We start from the raw sequence: 23,393 nt of genomic DNA, 5'->3' as shown, positions 1-23,393 counted from the left end.
TGATGAAACATAAAAACTTGTTTTTCATGAATACTAGGGTGTGTATTTAAATATTCCTCAGAAGTATGTATTAATTGAGTAAGAATCCAAAATTTCATTGTGAATTATGTAATCCATTGTTTTAATGGGCCACAAAGGTATGGCATTTAAATTAGAAAATGCATTATATTTTTTAGTCCTTCATTTCAAAAAGTCTGTTCAGATTCAAAATATATCACTACAACTATAAGGTTGCTGATAAGTTAATAATTTGCTTCTGATTTGTAATTTTTCTGGTGGTTTTATCAAAAGAGCTTTAAAAAGCAGGTTTTTTATTGTACAGAGAATTTTTCAGTTTTAATTGTTATATTTGAATAATTTTTTAATTGTCTGTTTTCTTTTCAAGCTTAATTTTCATTGTTTTCAAGATTATGTGTTATTTCTTTTTAAATTTCCTAATTATATCAAGATAAATTTTGGTAACAATATTTTTAATCTAGGTTCCTGTGGATTTAATTGCAATAGCTGAAAAAAATATAGATAATTTTGATTTAAAATCAACTTTAGAAAGTTTGTGCTTGAGTACTGATGTTGATAGTGACCTGAAGTCAAAGAAAAAGGGTTTTGGGTATGTTCATTCATGATCATATGAATTACTTTCATTATAAGTTTCATTCATCATTATATAAGACTAATACATTTCATTATATTGCATATACTATATGTGTATGTATGAATTTTCTAGTTCTGCTAGTGGCAAGAGAAAATATACACCTCTGATAAATCCCGCCCTTGCTGATGTGAATAATAAGAGACCTTTCAGTAAGTTCAGAACTATTTTACCAAATGAGTACATTATAACGTAATAACATGAATACATCATTTAAATTTCTATGTTTTGGAACTAACATATTTACTTGCATATCTTCCCTTTTCTACTAATTTGGTATGTAGTAGTATGAAAATCGAGAGGGGAAAATCATACATGTAATTTAATTTCAAAAACATGGTTACATTAAGAGTATAATGAATGAAAAATATTCATGAATAAACTACCAGCAGTTACCACAATATTATTTAGAAGAAACCTACATTCCAATAAGAATATGTAGTGATATTAACACTACAATATGTAATAAGACATCTTAATTTCTTCTTCCCTATATCTTAAATCTCACCTGTTCTTATTGTTGCTGCCTAGATCTCAAATCATTTAATGCTGCTGGAACTACTGTCTGTGTCATCTGCTTTAGCTAGCAATTCATTGCCATCGTTACTGTCGCCATCATCTTCATCACCATTTGGTTTGTCTTTCCACATCCAATGCTCTTCAAAGCATGAAGGTATTAGGCATCCCCATTTTCTTGAAGCTCTTCACTACAGTACAAGATTCAGACTCTTCGAGATTTCGGCGATTCTGGATTTGGGATTTTTCCGGATATTAGATCATCAGGTTAAATCTAATAAGATGGCATGTAGAAATTATAAAATTAAAATAGGAACTAATAAAGTATTTATGGTCTAAAAGGTATTAAAATATACAGAAAAAAAGCTTGATATTTATTTGTTTACTTTATTAAGGATTTCTTTCAATGTAAGTTGTTTTAGTTGCTTCGTTTATTGTGCTAATACTTTCTCTTTAATTCTGTAGACAGACATAATTTCTTGTTGAGTTATATTGTTGAAGTCCTGTAATTGTTTTGTCCAGAATTCCAACTATCTTGTCGATCAAAATGTTTCCATTTTCAGTAACCTCTCTGTCACTTTCTTCACTACCGGTAGCAGAATTCTCCTGATTTAGAACCATGCTACGGATTTTGCCATCTGTTAATTGATTGATAATTGAGGAGCATTGTCATCACAATGAAAAAATTCCAAAAATTTGAATTATATACTTATTCAAGGATTTTGATACTTGCACTTGATTTACGTATGCTCTCAGAATTTAAATGATATTGTAGATTAGTTCGCAGCAATAATTAATCATTTATTTGTTTGCATTAAATTTCACTTAAATTTAATTAACTTTAAATTTGCTTTTTACGAATAGAGAATGTTTGTTAAATTCAAATTTCATTCCTTGCAGTAATGGTGCAAGAGAATTATTTAAATTTAATTTAAATTTAGTATTTATTCTTTTGAAACCCTGTACATATATATATATATATTTTCGTTTTACTTTTATGTGAATGTACATACATGTGCTCAGACTTTGGGATGTTCACGTCTCTAAACTTTCATTACCAATTAACACGAGACAGTATTAATGCCCTAAACATTTTTTTAACAAAAAATTACTGTAATAATTGCTTTTAAATTCAGTCCTCTCCAGCAGAAGCGCAGGAATTAATTAATTAATTATTTCCAATTTCTTTACCTAATTTGTGTATATATAAAAATAAAAAGCTTATATATATATATATAAAGCTTATTTTTATAATTTCTTCTATAAAAAGAGATATGAATTAAAAATGTTTAAATTAAAAATAATATTTTATGGATTATGCACAAAATATAACTGCCCATAGTGCATTTTAAAACAAATGAGATTTCTAATAAATTATCCAGCTATGACCCTGAAGTCAGCAGTATACAAGCATAGCAAATTTTGTGTAAATATTGTGAACTTTTCTTTACAGTTGCTCTGTATTTTTAAAGTACTGACTATTTTTTAATTTGTTTAACTTTTTTTTATTTTATTTATTTATTTGTTTATTTTTTCAGCAACAGCACACTTTAGTTTTAATAATATATATATATATATTATTTCATTTATATTTAAGGCTTCTAGAAACGGAAAGAAATTTTTAAATTTTACTTCAGCTTCTATGCAATTAGTTATGTTCATAATATGCATTATAACCTTAGTTATCTAAAAATTGCTAGTGTACTTTACTTTCGCAGTTCATAAGCAGAAATAAAAATTTCCAACAACATGGAATTTAGTAAACAAAACTTTTCTGCGTTCTACGTCAGGATCTATATCAAATCCAAACAATACTCTCTTAAGCAGGAAAAATTCAGATGTTCAGAATCATAATTTGCGAACTGGTTGTTTGGCGCCAAAATATTACAGTGACACCTAGCAGCAGAAAATGAAAATAATCTACGTATACGCAGCAGTGGAAATGCTTGTACGGATGCTGTAGGCGTGTCTTCAATTGACGCATTGTGTTCGTACACAGTAGTGGAAATGGGCCTTTAGTCTCACTTTGAAATCTTTGACACCAGTTGGAGCCTTTTCTGTGGAGGTCGGCAAGGTATTTTGCAATACATGTTCCAGAAAAGACCAGTCTCATTAGCACTATAAATTTGTTATGGAGATAAGTTTTCACTATTAATAAGTTCCATGAGTTCGTCTGCAAATAGTTCGGCATCTTCAGTATCAGCTAAAGCTTTTTCACCTAAAATGTTTTTTGCCTTATACCATTGCAATTTTTAAATTTGGTTAACCAACCTGTCGAATATGTGCGTTTTTAAGTTTATTTCTTTATGAAATATTTTGGTTTGAGCCAAATAGCATTAGGCCCATCAATGGCACGTCCTCGCTGCAATGCTGTCTGACCCACTTGATCATCACTTTTAGCATAACGAATAATTTTTCTGTTATTCATTGTGAGTGGGGAGGTCGGAATCCACACAAAATTCAAAAAGTTACTTTTTCTGTTATGTCAGATACAGTTGACTTTCCAAATCTATACACCTTGCATAATTTTGAGAAGGATATACCTTTATCTGCATTTTTCAGGAATTCCACTTTTTGTTTGATGTACATTGAAACATGCTTTCACTTTGTACATCCTGTTGCAGCTCCACAAATTGAAACTCTTTTCAACACAATGAAAAGTTGAAACTTTAATTTTCATAAAACTGCTGTAATAATAACAACCCGCAAAAAATAATAAGCTGGCTGAAATCAGAAAGTTAAGGAACAGTGCAATCTGCTATATTCCAAAATCCCTTGGAATCAGCAAAATATAATTTTAGCCTAGCTTAATAGCATCTATTATATCATTATTGGCTATGTGCTATGAGATTGGTGTAAAAAACAAGTTGTTCAGCTAAATCTTGTCTGGCTTCTATCATGCATTGAGACAAGCCTAAACTGTATTAGTTATTTATTATACTTATGTCTATTATTTGCACATGCTTATCTGAGTCCCGAATAAATAAATTCCCACATATACATAAGGCTTATCAAGGGCAGGCACTAGATATCTTACTACCTGATGCAGTCTCTCAGTATCTTATTACCTGATGCTGTCAGTCCTGAATTCTGCTAAGTGCCTCCCTAAGTTCTGAATTTTCAGCATCCCTAAACTTTGGGTCCAGTGCTTTCCGTAAATTCTAAAAATTTTGTCATCCTCTAATTTTGTTGCTTGGTGCTTCTCTAAATAAAAAAAAGTCTCCCCTAAATTCTGCCATCTGGTGCGGCCATACGAGCTGTGGCGCTGGTTCTGGGTTTATGTGAATAACAAATTAGTTGTTCTTAATTCAAATAGCACTAAATTTATTCTTTTGGTCTATGAGTATCATCAACAAAATCTATTTATTGCATATGGAAAGAAATTTTTGTTAAAGTTTTCCTTGTCAACATATCTTAGCACATTTAACTTAAATCTGTAATCATCGCCAAGCATATTGTCAACATAAAAAGTTACCATACTCTTTGTTATTCAGTTACTAATATTAAAAAAAAAATTGAGCCATCGCTGCATGAATCATTTCTCAAGTTGTCGTATGTTGATAAAAATGCGGTGATGAAAGCAAAATATAATAAATAATGATTCGCCAGGTTGGCATGAGGGATATAAAATATTAGTAGGTGCAAAATCAACAATGTTTTTATGTAGAATGTTTCATTTTGAGACCAAGCAGATACACAGATACAGAGCCAAATTATTTATCCTAAAATGATTGTTTCTTCAATAACGAGGTATTTTATTTAGTGCCAAACTGAAATTAAGAATCGGACTCTCCATATGATATATTATGACGGGGGGAAAATATATGCATGTATATAAGGCATACAAAAAAAAAAGGGGGGGTTGTTGGTGGCTTTGAGGTCTAGATTTTAGGTCATTCCAGATATTGGACTTCCGAATGTCGAACTTTGTACTGTATTATTGATTCATCAGTCAGGACCTATGCACCCAAAACCCACGAGAAAATCAGGTAGTAAGATGAAAACAACCGGTACATGGATGAATCTGTTTTAAAATTCAGGAAAGCTCACTTTGTGAACGCTTTGAGGAAAAGGAAAATTATACGAATCTTAGAAAAATTTCTAACCTGGGAGCGATGCACAAGGGGAGGGGAATATGCAGGTAAGTATGGTATTTATTTAGAGTAAAATATACATATATTAAATATAAATATTCCAAAAAATGTTCTTTGCATAAACAGTAATGAATAATTGCATATCTTTTAAGAAAGTGGTTGTGGGGAGAGGGGTAAAATCATGTCAATTTTGGTGCAGCAAATGCTCTTCTCCAAAGGATTACAAAGATGATATTTCAGTACACCATAGCACTTTATTCAATAAAGCACTTTATCATTGAGGGCAGAGACCTCTTTCAGTGTGGCTACCCTTTTTATGAGACCACACGTTGCATCCTGTACACTATAGTTTCAATGGACGAACTTAACATGTCACCAAGAATGCTCAGCACAGCTCATGATACGCTGTTCTTTAAGGTTGTCAAGGTCAGGATCCCACCAAGGCAGACTTTAAATAACCTCACAGCCATGTGAGGTTAGATCCAGGCAGATGAGACGGGCATGCAAGTGGAAAAAAAGTGACTTCTAACCCTTTCATCTGTAAAGTAATGGCACAACAGCCACAGCAACGAATAGATCAATGTGTTATAGTCATCCTGTAATAAAAGTTACTTGATCCAGTGATTGCCACTGCTGAAGATGTGAAATGATAAAACTACTGTGTCATGATACGTTTGCATAGTAATAATAAGGGCCCTGTTAGAGTGATGTCGTCAAAAAAAGAATAGTCCGATGATAATAATCTGCTGTGAATTCCCTTTAAGCAGTGACTTTTAGTTAATGTATTGATATTTCCTGAGCAGCATGGGATTGTTCAGATGCCCAAATTTGAGAATTCTGAGTTTTAACAGTTCCATTTAGGTGAAAATATGCATCATCTCCTGAAAAAGATCTTCATGGCCAAACATTGTCAACTTCCATCCTAGGAAGAAATATCATAGTAAATGCCACCCATGTATTATATAATTTTGTTTCAATTCCTGTGCATGGCTTATCTTGTGTGGGTAGAAATTGAGAACTTTCCACAAGATTTTCCATTCCACCAATAGCTATAAATCCAGTTGTTACCAGCAATGGACCCGTGGGTGCTGTCGCAACTGCCCTCTCTGCCAGACTGAACTGAGAAAGGATCCTGTTTCTTCAAATTCTGTGTCACACTTTTCAGTGCATTAACTGATAGAAGACTTTTATATAGATTGTTATGACTTCTAAACTCACAAAGAAGGGCAGGTGTGTTCATTTGTTGAAAGTAAAATAACTTCACAAATAATGCATGCTGAGGTACACAAGTTGAACCCAGCTAATATTCAAAATGACTTTTGATGTTTTTCCATTATTTCTGTAAACTGAATTATTGGTACTATAGTCATTTATGTAATCATGCATTTGAATTTTCAAATTTTATCTGTGTTTTATGCAAATTCTCAACTGTGCACACTACAACAGCACCATCCACCCCCTACCAGTGACTTTGGAGCTGCTCTTTTTAGTCCAAAGGGGCTTTGCCCCTGAAGGACTATTGTTTTCATTTTGCATTGAATCACTATAAATGTCTGTTTCACTTTTCAAACTGTTGCCACCAAATGCCTGCATTATATTTGAAGAAATTAAATAATGAAAAATATGCAGAAATGTATGTATGTTTCTCGCATTGTGATAAAACAATGGTACATAGAGCCATCAAATTTTGAATGACTTAATCCTCCTATGAATATGGGCATGTGGAAGACCAAATTTGAAATTTGGAATTTGTTTTATTATTGATTTCATATTTTGTAAAACCTTAACGAATTTTTGATTAACAAACTCAAGGATTTGAAAGCGAGCAATGGTAACACTTTACCGGGGGGGGGGGGACTTTTTTATCTACAGCGTTGGGAACTGTGTATCGGAAATTCTAAAGATATGCTCATTTTAAAATTATTTTGCAACATTGCTGTTGGAACTGAATTTTATGGTGTAAGTGCAAAGAACATGATATTTAATAAATAAAGGTAACACACAAAACCTTTAAAAAAACCTTTCAGATTTTTTTTTTTTTTTTTTTTCCCAGCTCTGAGTAGTGTCAGTTAAAAAAAAATCCTGTGTATTAAACACTTAAAACAAGAGGGGGTAAGAAGATGTGACTGATGATGTCAGAGCAAGACATCCTTCTGTTTTACTTGTATATTGTTTTGCATGCAGCATGATGGAAGACTGCCGAGTTAAATTAAGGAAAAATAATTGTTCACATGGTTTTACTTGAGAAATTGCAAATGAGGAAGCCACTTACAAAGATCGCCATAGAATGTTTTAGTAGTAAAGAAAGCCTGAAATGCAATAAGTACTATTGTTACTTGTCAAACCACAGTTTTGTCAATAGGATGATGGATGATGAGTCTTAGGTTTATATATTTGACTTGATAATTGCCAATATATAAATAACTAAATATGTAAATGCACAAAGTATATAAAATGCAATCAAACAATTAATTACAAAATGAATGGTCAATATATTATCTTAGAATTATGTAAAAGTTGTTTTCTCCCTCCTTAAAGTCTGTGCTGTTTGAACACAGTGAAAAGAAACACAAGAAAAAGAATGAAAAGAATTCCTTATCCATCGTATTTTGCAGATTGGTTCAAATGGAGCATGTATGTTTGTGCTCACGGTAGTGGTTAAACTATAATAATTTATTAAGATGTTATCATGAAATTAACAGTCTGTTTTATTTTTGTTGTGAAAATAATTTTTTTCACATTTCTGTTAGAGTAAAAATGCAAGCATTAACTTGTAGTCTTAAATTAATATTTTATTAAATATTCTTCAGTTGCTGAAAACAGCAATTGAAGTTTTATATACAAAAAGCAACATTTTACATATGAAATATTAAATTTTTTGTAATAATGAATTTATTAATTTAATAGTTGCTCCCATGCGTGGCCGTGGATTTTCCCGTGCTTCTTCTCACTCCTCTAGAGCAAATGATCCCTTTAGATCTCGCCCACCCAATACTAGTAGACCACCATCTATGCATGTTGATGATTTTGTTGCTCTAGAGAGTCACCATTCCGGTGGGAGTTCTCAAACTCAGGCAAAACGCCCTCCAAAGGTATTATCATAATGAGTAATTTTTTTAATGTTTTGTATATTTTACATTCGCCTAGTATTTTTTGCTTAGTAATGAACATATATGTAGGCATCTGTAATTTTGTTATTTGCGGCATAGATAAGTTTTTTTTTTTTAAATTTATGTTTTTTTTTTTTTTTTCTTTTCTCTTCTTTTCTTTTAAGCTAATATAAAGAATGTCATAAAATGCCATTTTTGTGTTCAATGAGCATTATTAATGCTGATGATATGAAATAACATAAATGCTGTTTTAGGTTTATGTAAGTTAATAATAATTTCAAATAAATTAAACGTACAGTTATCTTTACTTTAACATGTTGTATAATATAGTGTCTTTATATCATATTTTCTGCTGATTTTATATAAAAACACATAATCTGCTTGATGTATGTACAAGGCGTATTTGGAAACTAAGTACCGTTTTGAAAAAAAAAAAAAAAAAAAAAAAAAAAAAAAAATTGTAAAACAATTTTTTCGAATCCAATTTTATTTTTACATGAAAATACATGTCTTAAACTATTTTTCAACATAGTTTCCGCCAATGATCAAACACTTGCCATAGCGGGTGACCAGTTTTTGTATACCATCGTCAAAGAAACTTCCCGCCAGTTTCAATAACCACGACTCCACTGCATTTTTCGTGTCATCGTCAGATCCAAAGCGCTTGCCACCAAGCTCGCGCTTCATGTGCAGAAAGAAGTGATAGTCGGAGGGCGGCAAGTCTGGGCTGTACGGCGGGTGATCGAACTGCTCCCAATGAAACTGTCGAATTAACAATTGAGTGACACGAGCAGTATGGGGCCGAGCATTGTCATGGAGCAACACAATTCCTTTACTGAGCATTCCTCTTCGTTTGTTTTGAATGGCACGTCTTAGTTTTGTTAAAGTCTCACAATATCGTGCCGCATTAATGGTTTCACCTCTGGGAAGAAATTCAGTAAGCAAAACACCTTTCCTATCCCAGAAGACAGTGCACATGATTTTTTGTGATGACATTGTCACTTTGAACTTTTGTTTTTTTGGAGAATGAGTGTGTCTCCACTCCATCGATTGTTGTTTCAATTCTGGTGTGAAATGACACACCCAAGTTTCATCACCTGTCACAATTTGGTTTAAAAAGTTTTCTCCCTCATCACTGTACCGTGCGAGAAATGTCAGGGCACTACCAAGTCGCTTTGTTTTGTGAACATCAGTGAGCATTTTTGGAACCCATCGGGAACACAGTTTGCGATAATTGAAGCGGTCAGACACAATTTCGAACAAAACAGTACGTGAAATTTGTGGAAATGCCTCTAAAAGAGTTGTCATTGTGAAGCGTCTGTTCTCATGAATTGCCTCATCAACTTTCCTTACCAAATCATCGGTGACAACAGAAGGCCGACCACCCTGAGCCTCGGCATGGACATTTGTTCGACCTGCATTAAACATTCTTACCCACTTTCTCAGCATTCCATCACTTATCGCGTATTCACCGTAAACTTCTGTCACTTGACGATAAATTTCGGCCGGTTTAACATTCCTCTCGTTCAAAAATTTAATCATGGCACGAATCTCACAGTCAGCGGGAGAACTAATTGTCTTAAACATTTTGAATGTGCACAGCAAACTGAAAACACAACATAGAGCAACCAAAATGCGACAATTGAAAGTCAGTGAACAAGAAAGACTAGTGCGCATGCGCGGTACGCCTACCACAGCGCTGCAACAGCACTAGAATGAAATGGTACATAGTTTCCGAATACGCTACGTACTTTTCTGAAAGTTTATCTTATGCTAATTTTCTCCAAAGTTTTGTTATAAATTTTTACAACTACACTGGATATCATTAATTAAGGAAAAATCACAAAAATAGCGATAACTCCCTCAAAAATAAGCCAAACTGTGTAAAATTTGAATATGTTGCCAAGTAAGAGTAGCTGAGTAAAACTGCGATATGCAAATTAGTGGCGCTGCTTTCGGAATACGTCATCTGTGAGGAGCATAAAAATCCATGTTTGAGAGCAAGCGCACATATTTCACTGTGACAGTGACATCAGAAATTTGAGATAGCCAATTCGTAACAAAGACCTTTAGGCATCATTTGCCTGCAGAACTGCGATGGAGAGCCATTGGGAGACTAGAGGCAGGACAAAGTCGAACAGAAATAGCCAGATGGCTAAATGTGAGTCGTCCTGTGGTTCATAGACTTTGGAGGCAATTTCAAACCACAGATTCGGCATCTAGGAGGTTCAGCCAAGGACGGCCAACTGCTATGATAAGCGCCGTTAACCGATATTTGGCATTATGTGCACGCAAGAATAGAACCGCTACTCCGACTCGTCTTAGATCCTCCCTTGCTGCAGCCACCGGAAGGTTCGTGTCAACGTCAACTGTGCATAGAAGGCTTCACGAAGGTGGTCTGTATGCGAGGCGACCAGCCATTTGTGTGCCACTCACGTCACGCCATAGGAGGGACCGTTTTCAGTGGGCACGACAACATGTCCACTGGACGCCTGATCAATGAAAGGCGTTTTCTTTACGGATGAGTCCAGCTTTAGTCCAGAAAGTGATAGGAGGCGTTATTTGATATGGAGAGAACCTAGAACTCGTCATCATCTGTCAAACATCCGTGAAAGAGATGCATATGGTAGGGGCAGTGTCTGTGTTTTGGGTGGCATCTCTTTGGGTGGACACACAGACCTCCATGTCTTTCCAAGGGAAACCTTGAATGCTCAGATTTATAGAGATGACATCCTTGATGTTTATGTGCGTCCATATGCCGGGGCAATAGTTGATGCTTTCTTATTACAGGACGACAACGCAAGACCACACAGTGCTCGTATCGTAGATAATTATCTTCAAGAAACAATTATGCGCATGGAGTGGCCAGCTCGATCCCCGGACTTGAATCCTATCGAGCACGTTTGGGATGCTTTAGGGAGATGTCTAGCTGCTCTCAATCCACCCCCTCAGACCCTTGTCGCGCTTGCAACTGCTTTGCAAGAGCAGTGGCTCCCGCTTCCTATGGAACTGATAGACTGCATAATTGGAAGCATCACACATCGCTGTGTGTGCTGTATTGCTTCTAGAGACGATCATGTTCCATACTGAAGTACTTTTCCTATAGCAAACTGACACCTTTGATTTTTTCATTTTATACATGTGCTAATTTCTATACTACCATATTTGTCTGGCAATTTCTTTTTATATTATTTGATAACTTACTATGTGTTGTATATTGTGGGTAAGTTTCATTAAATTCTACATGTAACTTTTTCAGTAATCGTGATTTTTGTGATTTTTCCTTAATTTATGATAACCAGTGTATTTAACTTAGCTCTTTTATATCTTGATGTATTTATTTATCTAAATTTTTAGGAAGGTTCACGGGGAAGAGGGCGAGGCTTTGAGCGTAATCAAGTGTTCCCTTCAACCCGAGGAGCTGGTGGACGCTTTTTCAGTCCTCCTGGGCCTTATGGTAGAAGAGAATCTAATAGAGGTATGGGGGTAAATTTTATTAATGTCTTTAAATATTAAACACTCAGTTTAGGAGCATTGATTACTAACCAGTTACTGCTGTTACAAATTGCTTTTCTTAAAATAACTTTACTTTCTGACAACTTCCATAAGAATGGAAAGTACAGGGTGTCCTATCAAACCACCCAAATTCTGCCCAACCAGATTCCTCAGTTGGAATACATAAAAAATGCACAAGGGACTGTACTTGTATGTTCCATAGTTTTTTAGATAAAATGCAAAAGAAAAGTATGTCATCATATCTGATGCAAGGGGGAAAAAATCTTTATTGGAAATATGAGTATCAGTATTTGTATATGCTTTACATAGGAACATGTTCGAAATGTCCATTGTGCATATTAAGGCATACATGTGCATGCTGTGGAATGGCTGACTGCACATGTTGCAAGTGCGTGGTAGCCACCAAAGTGCATGAAGATGAGCAGCTAAGTCATTTTCTCTAGTAACTAGGTCTCAATAGACCAGTTCCTTCAGATTGCTCCTTAGGAAGAAATCCTAAGGTGTCTAGCGATCATGCGATCATGGCAGCTGTAAAACCGGACTCCCACATTACCATTACACTAATATTCAAGTACACTAATTCTCAATATTCATGAACAGAATACATTATCACCATGCAAAGATTACAAGCAGCTACTAGAATACAGCTTTTTAAATATGATTCAAACAACGGCTGGACATCATTCCATAATATATGCATACATGCGTGGACATTTTGAACATTTTTCTATGTAACTATTTTCAAATATCAGTGCTCATGTTTGCAATAAAGTTTTTTTTTCTTTCACCAGATATAACATCACACTTTTCTTTTGCATTTATTTTAAAAACTGTGGGTTGTACAGGTACAGTTCTCTGGATATTTTTTATGTATTATTCATAGCTGAATTTTGTTTTATATGTTGTTAATTAATACTTGAAAAACTTTTTGCAATAATTTCATTTTCAAGGAGGGAATCGAGGGACAACTCGCATTTCAAACAATGCTTGGGGTAATCGATCGAATCCAAATTCCAGTCAGAAGTTGTCTCCTGGACCTGGCCAGAGAACTAACTTTGGTAGCCATAGGTAATTAAGCATGATCTCATTTTGTATGCATATTTAACTTTTAATCTAAAGAAAAATAATTTTGAATGAAAAAAATTAAATTTAATTATTCAGTTGTAAAAAAGAGTATTGATACCTTTTTAAATTAATACTGTTTTTCTTGACATATTTTTAAAAAAGCTAAATTTTAGTGCAATTTAGATACATTCTTTATCATTTTGCATGTGTTTTGTATTAATGAACTAGTGTTAATAGAACTTTTTAAGACTATTATTTCTATATTATATTTAGTTTATATTTTGCTATTAAAATTTAGAACATTATAGCTTGGAAAAACTAGGTTATTTAATATTAAAATGATCTTTGAATGATGTTTCTTATTCATTATAATTAATTATTAATAACTTCTTTATGCTATATTTTTTTTAATTTCGTGTTTAGTAAAATATCATTTTTTTCTTTTTTTTAATGATATTGGCTTATTATTCAAGCTAATTTATACCATGTATTATTTGCATTAAATATCCATTTACCATTACATGCAAATTGTTAATTCTTTATTTTCATTATTAATAATTATATGTTACAGCGTCGCCAATTTTGAACTTTATTATTTATTAAAGAAATCATTTAATTTTATAAAAATTTCTTGAAGTGAATATCATGAAATTGATACCTAAAAATAATTGGAACTTTTTTAAATGGTTATATTATACTTAACACTTACACATTGTAGTCCTGTTCAGAGAGTTCTGTACTAGCATCAAGGCACTACCTGATTTGCATTTTCACTTTTCCTAATTAAAATTTCTGTAACACTTTTTTTTCTGTGTGGTCACACATCAAAAAAATTCCAGGATGCTGTGAACAGGAATGCACACAAATCAACACCGTGGATGAACCACTCAACACAAGTTTAGATTGAGAGGATTCCAAGTTTGTGAGACTTAGTTTAGTTTTAGTTTATATGTTTATGCTAAGCCTCGAGGGCTATCTGCCTAAAGGGAGGGATGCCTTTGTGAAGGACTTTCTGAGGGAAACTGGTTCATATACACGTTACACATAGGGAAAACCATGAAAATGGCTATGCAGCCAGCCCGTTCGCAGGATTCGAACTATGGAACCGGACTCGTCAGGACTTCGGCGATTCCGGATTAAGGGTTTTTCTGGATTACAGATCCAGAAAATTTAAATCTGGTAAGATGGCATCCAGAATTTATACAATTAAAAATATGAAACTGCAATTTATGAAATAAAGAGCAATTATGATCTAAAGAGTATCAAAATTTACAAAAAAAAAAAAAAAAAAAAAAAAAAAAAGCTTAATATTTATTTGTTTACTTTATTAAACATTTCTTTCAATGTAAGTTGTTTAAGTTGCTTTGTTTTTTGTGCTAACCATGCATGCGTAAACATTAAAAGCACATGCGTAGCATTAAACATGCATGTGTGGCATTAAATGCGCATGCGCGCGTAATGTATCACAGAAAAAAAGTTTGTGGCTTTGAGGTCTGGATTATAGATCATTCTGGATAATGGACATCTGGATTACAGACTTTATACTGTACTTAATTACAGAATGCGGAGTTAACAAGACCTGGCAGCTCTCTCCTTAATTACAATGTTCACTAACAGTGTTGTCATTCCAGTTATTTTTAGAAAACCCTATGTTTTCTAATCTGCAATTAATTTTCACATCATTCCTAATATTTTGCTACATGTCTTTGTTAAGTTTTGATTGTTTATCGTAGTTTATGCTTTTTACCATCAGTACTTTTATTTTTATGTATTTAATAAATATTTCAGACAGAAAGTAAACCTTATTTTGCAGACTACTAACACACATTTTTATCTGTTGTAATATGTGTTTATAAAAAGTTGACTTTTCTTATTACTTCAGTAATCATACAATTGCTTCTCCTCCACAAATATAAATGAAATTTCAGGTTTTATTTACAGGCAAAATTAGGATATGTACATTTGGTTTTTGCACAATATGGCATACAGAAAGAACTATACTGATATTATGTTTGCTTTGAAAAAATTAGAAACCAGATTGTATGTAAATTCGTTATTGTATTAATGCAGTTAAGTTTCTCACAACTAGAAATTTCCTATCATTGTATCTTTTGAATATTTATGGCCTAATTTTAGGTAAGATATTTTTCATGTTCCATACATATTCAGATGCTGAGATAACTTTTTTTAAAACTATTTAATATTCTTATTTATGCATGTTTGCATAAGTTATAGTGGCTTGTTTCTACAGGAAGCATGATGAAATTTGCTATTTTCATTGTAGTTATTTTACCTTTCATAACCAAAACTACCATAAACAAAGATTCACTTGGTCTTTTTAAATAGTTTTAATTAACAAAACACAATTAAGATAAAACATTACAATTAAGGGCATTATAATTACACATTTAAATTACAAAATAAATCTCGAGGAAACAGTCCCTGACTCCCACACGTCGATTGAAGGCTAGAGTCTATTTTTTTGGCTGCTGTTTATTACGGCGGCCGCTAGGTGGCGCACGTTGAGCCATGGGGTTACAGACTTCCCCTCTGGCTTGTAGGACGAAGTCAGCGAAGAGCCAGAAATATGTTGGTTTAGTCTACCTTGTCTCCTATACTCTATCACCTGGTTCGTAAGACGTCAATGATCATAATATATTTTTGTGCTCTTCATACTCTGCATTAAATCGGGGTGATTCATCAACAACATAAAATCTGGTTGATTCCCTTCAAGCTTCATTGAATTAGAATGATTCATGGTACAGCATAGAATCAGGGTGATACTCTTCAAACTTCACTGAATCAGGATGATTCATTCAAAACTTTATAGAATCGAGATGATTCCCTCCATACTTCATTGAATCGGGATGATCCTTTTCAAACTTCATTGAATCGGTATGATTCATCAACAGCATAGAATCGAGATAATTCTCTTCAAACTTCATTGAATCAGGATGATTCATTCAAACATTTCTGAATCAAGATAATTCATTTCAAACTTCATTGAATCGAGATGATTCACTCGAAACACCATAGAATCAGGATGATTCTTTTCATACTTCATTGAATCGGGATGATTCATCACACAACACAGAATCAGGATGATTCTTTTCATACTTCATTGAATTGGGATGATTCATTCTAAACTTCTTGAATAAGGATGATTCTTTTCAAACTTCATTGAATCGAGATGATTCATCACACAGCATAGAATCAGGATGATTCTTTTCATATTTCATGGAATCGGGATGATTCACTTCAAACTTCATTGAATCAGGATGATTCTCATCATACTTTCATTGAATCGGAATGATTCATCACACAGCATAGAATTAGGATGATTCTCTTCATACTTCATGGAATTGGGATGATTCACCCTAAACTTCACAGAATCAGGATGACTCTTTTCAAACTTTGTGGAATCAGGATGATTCATTCAACAGCACAGAATCAGGATGATTCTCTTCATACTTTCATTGAATCGGGATGATTCATCACACAGCATAGAATCAGGATGATTCACTACAAATTTCATTGAATCGGAATGATTCATCGCACAGCATAGAATCAGGATGATTCCCTTCATACTTCATGGAATTGGGATGATTCACTCAAAACTTCACAGAATCAGGATGACTCTTTTCAAACTTCATTGAATCGGAATGATTCATTCAACAATATAGAATCAGAAGGATTTGTTCAACAGCACAGAATCAAATTGATTCTCTTCAAACTTTCACTACATGGGGTTGGATCTTCCCCTGGTTCCAAGCAGTTCTCTTGAATTTTTGCAATAAGCGATTTAGTTGAGTACGCCATTTTGTGTGTAGATGTTTACCTTCATCACTTCGAAGATTCATTCAAGTGGATGTTTCAGAACTTATTTGGAAATTTATGGAATTTTTTGTCTACAGGGTGACGGGCAGACCTAGTTTTGTGGCTAAGACTTGCAGATCTTTTTTGTGGTTAGTCCCAAAAATGTGTGTTATCTTACTTTCAATGTCCATTGAAAAGTTCAATATTTGTTTGAAGAAAAATTATATGTTAAGAAATTTTGTGAGTTTTTTAATTACCCCTAACAATTACATAATATTTGAAAAACAACATGGACAAAATCATTAATCTGAGATTACTTCGAAAATGAAACTTACATTTTACAAAGATTGGTACACTTGCCAATGGACAAAAAAATGCACAAATTTAGTAAACATAAAACCCCAAAAATAGAATTTAACTTTGATAAATCTTCTATTAGTAATGCCTATGATGTCCACAAAATTCTAAATGCTCTACGAAATTAAATTTTGACTGTAGTTCTCTTTGAAAAACACAATGAGATGTATAAGTTGTTCTCAAATATTACAGAATAATAATTTAAAATTTTTATAAACTCACAATTCGAAAATGTAGCAAATATTAGAATACCTTTTGAGAATAACGGTTAATAAAACATTAATTCAAAAGAAGTGTTCTTATTGCATTACTAGATAAAATCCTTTTCACTTTTAAATCATTTCTATTCTCAAAGAGGATAAGAAAATATCCGTTAATATTATTCATAAAATAAAATAAAACAAAATATACAACTCATTCATAGATAGCAATACAGTTATAAAATCCTGAAAGAATTATCTGGAACATTTATCAATCAAAATAAAAATAACATTTTGCCATGTAAACACTTTTCGTTCAGAAGCGAAGCAAAATTTAACTTGTGTTGACTTCCAGTGAAATCAAAATTAATCTTCAGTTACAACATAGAATTAAAACACAGGAAATTTAAATAAAAATGAATTATTTAAAAAATGTAACACAATATAAATTCTTAAAGTGCAACATAGCTAAAAGGAAACACCTAGAGCTTATATATACTTTATATATGATTCTGTTCCATTTTCAGTTTTCATTTTCAACACATTTTATTCCATATTATTAAAGTATTAACGATGTTATAGTTAGAATTTTATATTGTTTCAAGTGAAACTGTTATCTCTTTATTAAGTTAAATGCTTATTAAGTGAAAATCTTCTGTTATCTTCAGGTGAAGATGAAACCATGCAATTTCCAAAATAACTTTTGGGTGAAGATAAAACTGCTACTTATGTAATTTCCAAAATAATCTTAGGGTGAGGACTTCACTTGTGGGAGTAGTACCTAAAACCTGGAAAAGAATATGAGGCGATGTCCTGGAGTCATAAACTAAACATGTTTTTTTTCTCAACTGGATAAATCAGTCCAGCTGCGCGTTGGGTAGCCAACTATAGCCAAAACTACCATAAACAAAAACTCACTTGGCCTTTTTAAATAGTTTTAATCAACAAAACACAATTAAGATAAAACATTACTATTAAGGGCATTATCATTACACATTTAAGTTACAAAGTAAATCTCGGGGAAACAGCATGCTTTGTTCATGACTCCTGCACATCGACTGAAGGCTAGAGTCTATTTTTTTGGCTGGTGTTTATTCTGGCGGCCGCTAGGTGGCGCTCGCTGAGCCGTGAGGTTACACTTTTTCATTAATTATGTTTCAACTCTCCCGATTTAGGTGGGACACTCCCGATTTTCGACCGCTCTTCTGCCAACCAGATTTACAATATATTTCTCCCGACTTTTTCTTATTCTTAAAATTTCTCATGATTTTTATGGAACTTGGCCTAATACTTCGTTATATGGACAAACAAAAAAATGTAATTTTCGATGTCTGAAAGCAATTGAATTTTCTCTAGATTATATCTAAAACAAAACCTTGTGAATCAGATGAGAACTTCTGCTTTGTGAGTGAGAGCATATACGTATCCAGAAAGATCATTCTCCAGTTCTCCAATGGGCATCGAGCTCCACTGCATGTCATCTGGTATATATTAGCCAATGAGCACAAAGCAAGCTCAAGTCTGTTATTTGGATGTTCTTTAGTTATTTTGTTCATCTTGTCCTGAGTTGTGTGAGTACACATGCCTTCAGGAAATAATTTTAGAAATTATCATCTTTTGTTATGTCTGCGAGAAAGGTGAAATACTCGTGTATGTTTCAAAAATCGTACACAGTTGACTTTCCTTCCATTATTTCCTCAAAGAAATGTAATAAATTTGCAATGTGTACCATCTGTCGTTGCGTTTTTTCGATTTTCCATGGTGGAAGGGCAGATGTTCTCAAACATGTGCGTACACAAAAACACAAGGACAACATGAGTTGTTTGTTGTTTTAAAAATTAAATTTTTCATCAGAAACAAAGGACCAAAAAGTTATTAATGCAGAATGTCAGTTCTCTGCTTTTTTACTGGAGCACAACCTGTCACTGAATGCATCAGATCACGCTGCAGCTTTATTTAGAAATATGTGTCCCAATAGTGAAATCACTAAGAAATACCGAATACACTAAGAAATACCGAAATATACAATGACCAAAACAGGTGCAATTGTTAAAAAAATGGTTTTGAAAAATAAATCTTCAGTTATTGATTGCATTAAAACAGCTTCATTCTGCCTCTCTACGGATGGAAGCAATGATACCGATTCAAAACTGTATCCAGTCGTTGTTTCTTTTTTTAACCCAGAGTTTTCAGAAATTGAGTGCAGTTTACTTTCTGTCCCCACTTTAGAAGGACATTCGACAGGCTTTAATATAGCACAGCTAATTATTAAAACTTCAAAAGAAAATGCAGTCCCTCTGGATAATTGCTTAGCACTTGGTACCGATAATGCACCAGTAATGGTAGGCTTGAAGACTGGTGTTGCAGGCATCTTAAGAAAGGAAAATTCAGATTTGCAAATTATAAGGTGCACCTGTCACCTCTTAAATTTAGCAGCTGAAAAAGGGGCAGCTTCTTTACCAATAAATGTGGATGAACACATTGTTGATATTTATTATTATCTTGAAAGGAGTTCTAGAAGGAAGAAAAATTGAAACAGTTCCAACTGCTGCATAATACGGAAATGAGAAAAATTTTGAAACGTGCATACATGCTGGCTGTCTTTAAAAAAATGCTATAGAATCCTCGATCAATGGAACCCACTTCTTGCATTTTTTAAAGAAGTAAATGCTTTGAGAGTTAAGAGGCTCTATTGAAAGTTATAAAATATATGTTTATCTTGTGAAGAAATAATATTTATGTTTTTTTTTTCTTCAGACCGTAACAAAGCTTTTTCCTTTTTTTTTTTAACAATTCATTTTGCCATCATTCGATGTTCTTAATACAGTTCTATAAAGCAGAATCCCATTAATTTATGTTTTGCAATCAGTGATTTGTGATCTGTTTAAAGACATTTTATCAAAGTTTTTAAAACCAGTTTGTGTTTTGTCTTGTAATTCTATATATGATGTGATTTATGGTGAAATAGAAAATCAGAAGAAAGATGAAGATTTTGTAATAGGAGCTGCAACTACAAAAGTAGTGAAAGAACTTTCAGAAGAAGACAAAAATAAGTTTTATCTTCATGTTAGAAGTTACTTCTGTCGAGTATGTGATTACATACTACATAAATTTCCAGTCAGTGATGAAGTGATTGTGCATGCTAAGTTGCTGATGTTTCTGCTCTAGCAAATGCATTTTTTTCTGATATAAGGTACTTTTTGAACAGATTCCCTGTGTTACTTCATTTAGTCATGAAAGATGATGATATTGATGTTGCCACTGATATATCACAGTCACAATTTTGCAGTTTACAATTAGAAAACTGGATGAAGTTATAAAATCAGCTAGGATTAACACCCAGTGGAGTTTAATTGTAAAACTGAGAGGTGCTGATGGAATTTTAAAATATAGTGAACTGTCTAGAATTATGTTGGCCATCGTGACAGTTCCCCATAGTAATGCAGAGTGTAAGAGGATTTTTAGTGTTGTTGTGAAAACGAGGACTAAATTTAGATCTAATATTAGTGATGACGCATTAGAAAAACTTTTATTAGCGAAAGCCGGCCTACGTGACAATTGCTATTAACAAAATTGTGAAGTTTTTTTCTTAACGAAAGCAAAATCTACCACTATTCATAACATTTGTATAGAAACTGATTAAAGTTTTTTTTTTTTTTTTGGTGTGTGTGTGTGTATGTGTGTGTTTAAACGATTCAAGTAATAAAAATATTTTTTATGTGCAAGGTATTTTTGTGTTGCTTGCATTTAAGAATTAGTAACTATTTAAAGTTAATTCATTATTGAAAACTATATTTTTATCATTTAAAAAGTCTTTTTAACATTGTGAAAAATCTCCTGATTTTTGAGTGTCATAGGTTGGCAAGTATGTGTTTGAATGGTACAAATTTTATTGTTTAGCAATTTAGGTAATGTTATAAATGCATGCATAATAAACATATATGTTATAAATGTATAATTATTCAGAAAAATTATTAAAATAATTAACGTACACTTTTCACTTATTAGCAATATTCATAAAGTTTACACATTTTTTATGCTAAAATAATTTTGAGTTTTCTTTTTCTTTTTTTTTTTCTTTTTCTTTTTCTTTTTCTTTTCTTTTTTTTTTTTTTTTCTTTTCTTTTTTTTTCTTCCCCCCCCCCCACTGAGCTGATCATTTCTTTCATAGTTCTGTAGCTCTGATTTGAAGGTAAAAATTTACATATAACAGTTCATGTGTAGAAATGGCTAAAATGTGAATCTATATTTTGTATAACTTGGCACATCTGTATATCATATTAAAATTTTAATATCACCTTTCATTTTATATTATGTTAGAATGATTTAATTTCTTCTAATTTATGTATAATTTTTACAAGCGACAGCTTTATATAAAAATCATTATTTTTTTAACTGTTCTTTATATATTCCATATTAGAATTTCATATACTTAACAATTAAAAGAATTGATTATAATAAAAAAAAATTGCCATCATGCAAGACTGAATCTTTACCATTGCAATAAAATGCCAATGGTATGTTTGCTATTGCCTCTGAAATTTCAGCAAGCAGTTTAATAATCAGATTATAAATATATTATGCTTTATCTTTTTTGAATTTTTCTTTTTTGTAGGAAAATTCAGTGTTATGGTATTTTTTGCTTTGTTTTTAAAAACTAATTATTGTAAGTCTATTTTTATAAACTATATATACTACAGTCAAAAGTTGTTAATTTGGACACCCATAATCCGAAATCATCTATAATCCGGACCTCAAAGCTATTTCTGCGCATGCGTCGCGTTTACACATGTGTGTAAGACCTTTACGGCTGCGCTTATGCATGTGCGTAAGCGCATAATACGTTTACGCATGTGCGTTTAATGTATAACTGACGGTATAAGCTAAAATTATCTAATTATCTATTTCAGTTAATGTTGCGAATTGCGTTGTTCCTTAATCTTCGAATTGGATCCGGCTTATTATTTTTTGCAGACTATTAGAGCAATTTTATAAAAGTAAGCTTGAACTTTCGATTATGTCAAATAGAATTTCCGATGCTGAAGCTCCCAAAGGATCTACAAAGCGAAAGTATGTTTCGATGTCCATCAAACAAAAAGTGGAATTGCTGCAAAAAATGGATAAAGGCATGAAGAAAGTGACAGAGAGGTTAGTGAATACGAAAAAATTTCGATTGACAAGTTAGTCGGTATTCTCGGCACAGCAATTACAGGATTTGAACAGCAAAACTTTGTAACTGAACAAGAAATTATGTCTGTTTATATAGAATTAAAGAGAAAGTATTAGCACATAAAACAAAGCAAATTAAACAACTTACATTGAAAGAAATGTTTAATAAAGTAAACAAAGAAATATTAAGCTTTTTTTTTGTAAATTTTGATACCCTTTAGATCATAATTGTTCTTTATTTCATAAATTACGGTTTCATATTTTTAATTTTATAATTTCTGCATGCCATCATACCAGATTTAAACTGATGATCTATAATCCGGAAAAATCGATAATCCAGAATCGCCGAAGTCCCGACGAGTCCGGATTAACGACTTTTGATTGTATATTGAATCTCATTAAAATATAATTTATTTATTTTTTAAGGAAAAAAATTCAACACTAAAATGTCACTTTGATATACAACCCACCTCGCTGACTGGAAATTTTAATTTTAATTATTTATGTTTTTAAGTACCAGAGATGCTATTAGTCTGAAATCTCATTTTTGCCTGCATCATATTAAAAAAAAATTGTTATTGCTATGTATTATTTTGAAAGAAATAATATAGCAAATAGAAAAGCTATGGTAAAACAAATAAACGGATGTTGCCACCAGATACGTATGTATTATTTCCCAAAAAATAATCTAGTGAATATAAAAAAGTATGATAACACAATAAAAGATGTTGTCACCAAACACTATATATAATTTTGAAAGAAATGACACTGAGCATAAAAAACTATATAGCAACATTTAACACTTTATCGGGAAGTCTAAAGATATCTGATATAATAAAATATTTTTAACTTCGATGTGCCAGTTTGTTGCCATTTAGCAAATCATAAGATATTTAATTTT

At 32.6% G+C, this 23,393-nt stretch overlaps 1 protein-coding gene across 2 annotated transcripts in view; it reads left to right on the top strand.

Moving 5' to 3' along the window:
- The window catches only part of vir (VIR_N domain-containing protein), a 199,863-nt gene that overhangs the window by 161,926 nt on the left and 14,544 nt on the right, over positions 1–23,393 (top strand). For both annotated transcript variants that reach the window (XM_085815021.1, XM_085815020.1), the window contains 5 exons: positions 480–607; positions 725–801; positions 8,167–8,351; positions 11,727–11,847; positions 12,836–12,953. In XM_085815021.1, the coding sequence (XP_085671147.1) occupies positions 480–607; positions 725–801; positions 8,167–8,351; positions 11,727–11,847; positions 12,836–12,953 (629 nt within the window). The remainder of the gene's footprint in view (positions 1–479; positions 608–724; positions 802–8,166; positions 8,352–11,726; positions 11,848–12,835; positions 12,954–23,393) is intronic.

This window comes from Stegodyphus dumicola, chromosome 4 (assembly GCF_044657685.1).
Source record: "Stegodyphus dumicola isolate Sdum_Otavi_A_Nest chromosome 4, ASM4465768v1".
NCBI classification, from domain to species: Eukaryota; Metazoa; Arthropoda; class Arachnida; order Araneae; family Eresidae; genus Stegodyphus; species Stegodyphus dumicola.
This window is presented reverse-complemented; position numbering and strand designations above follow the sequence as displayed.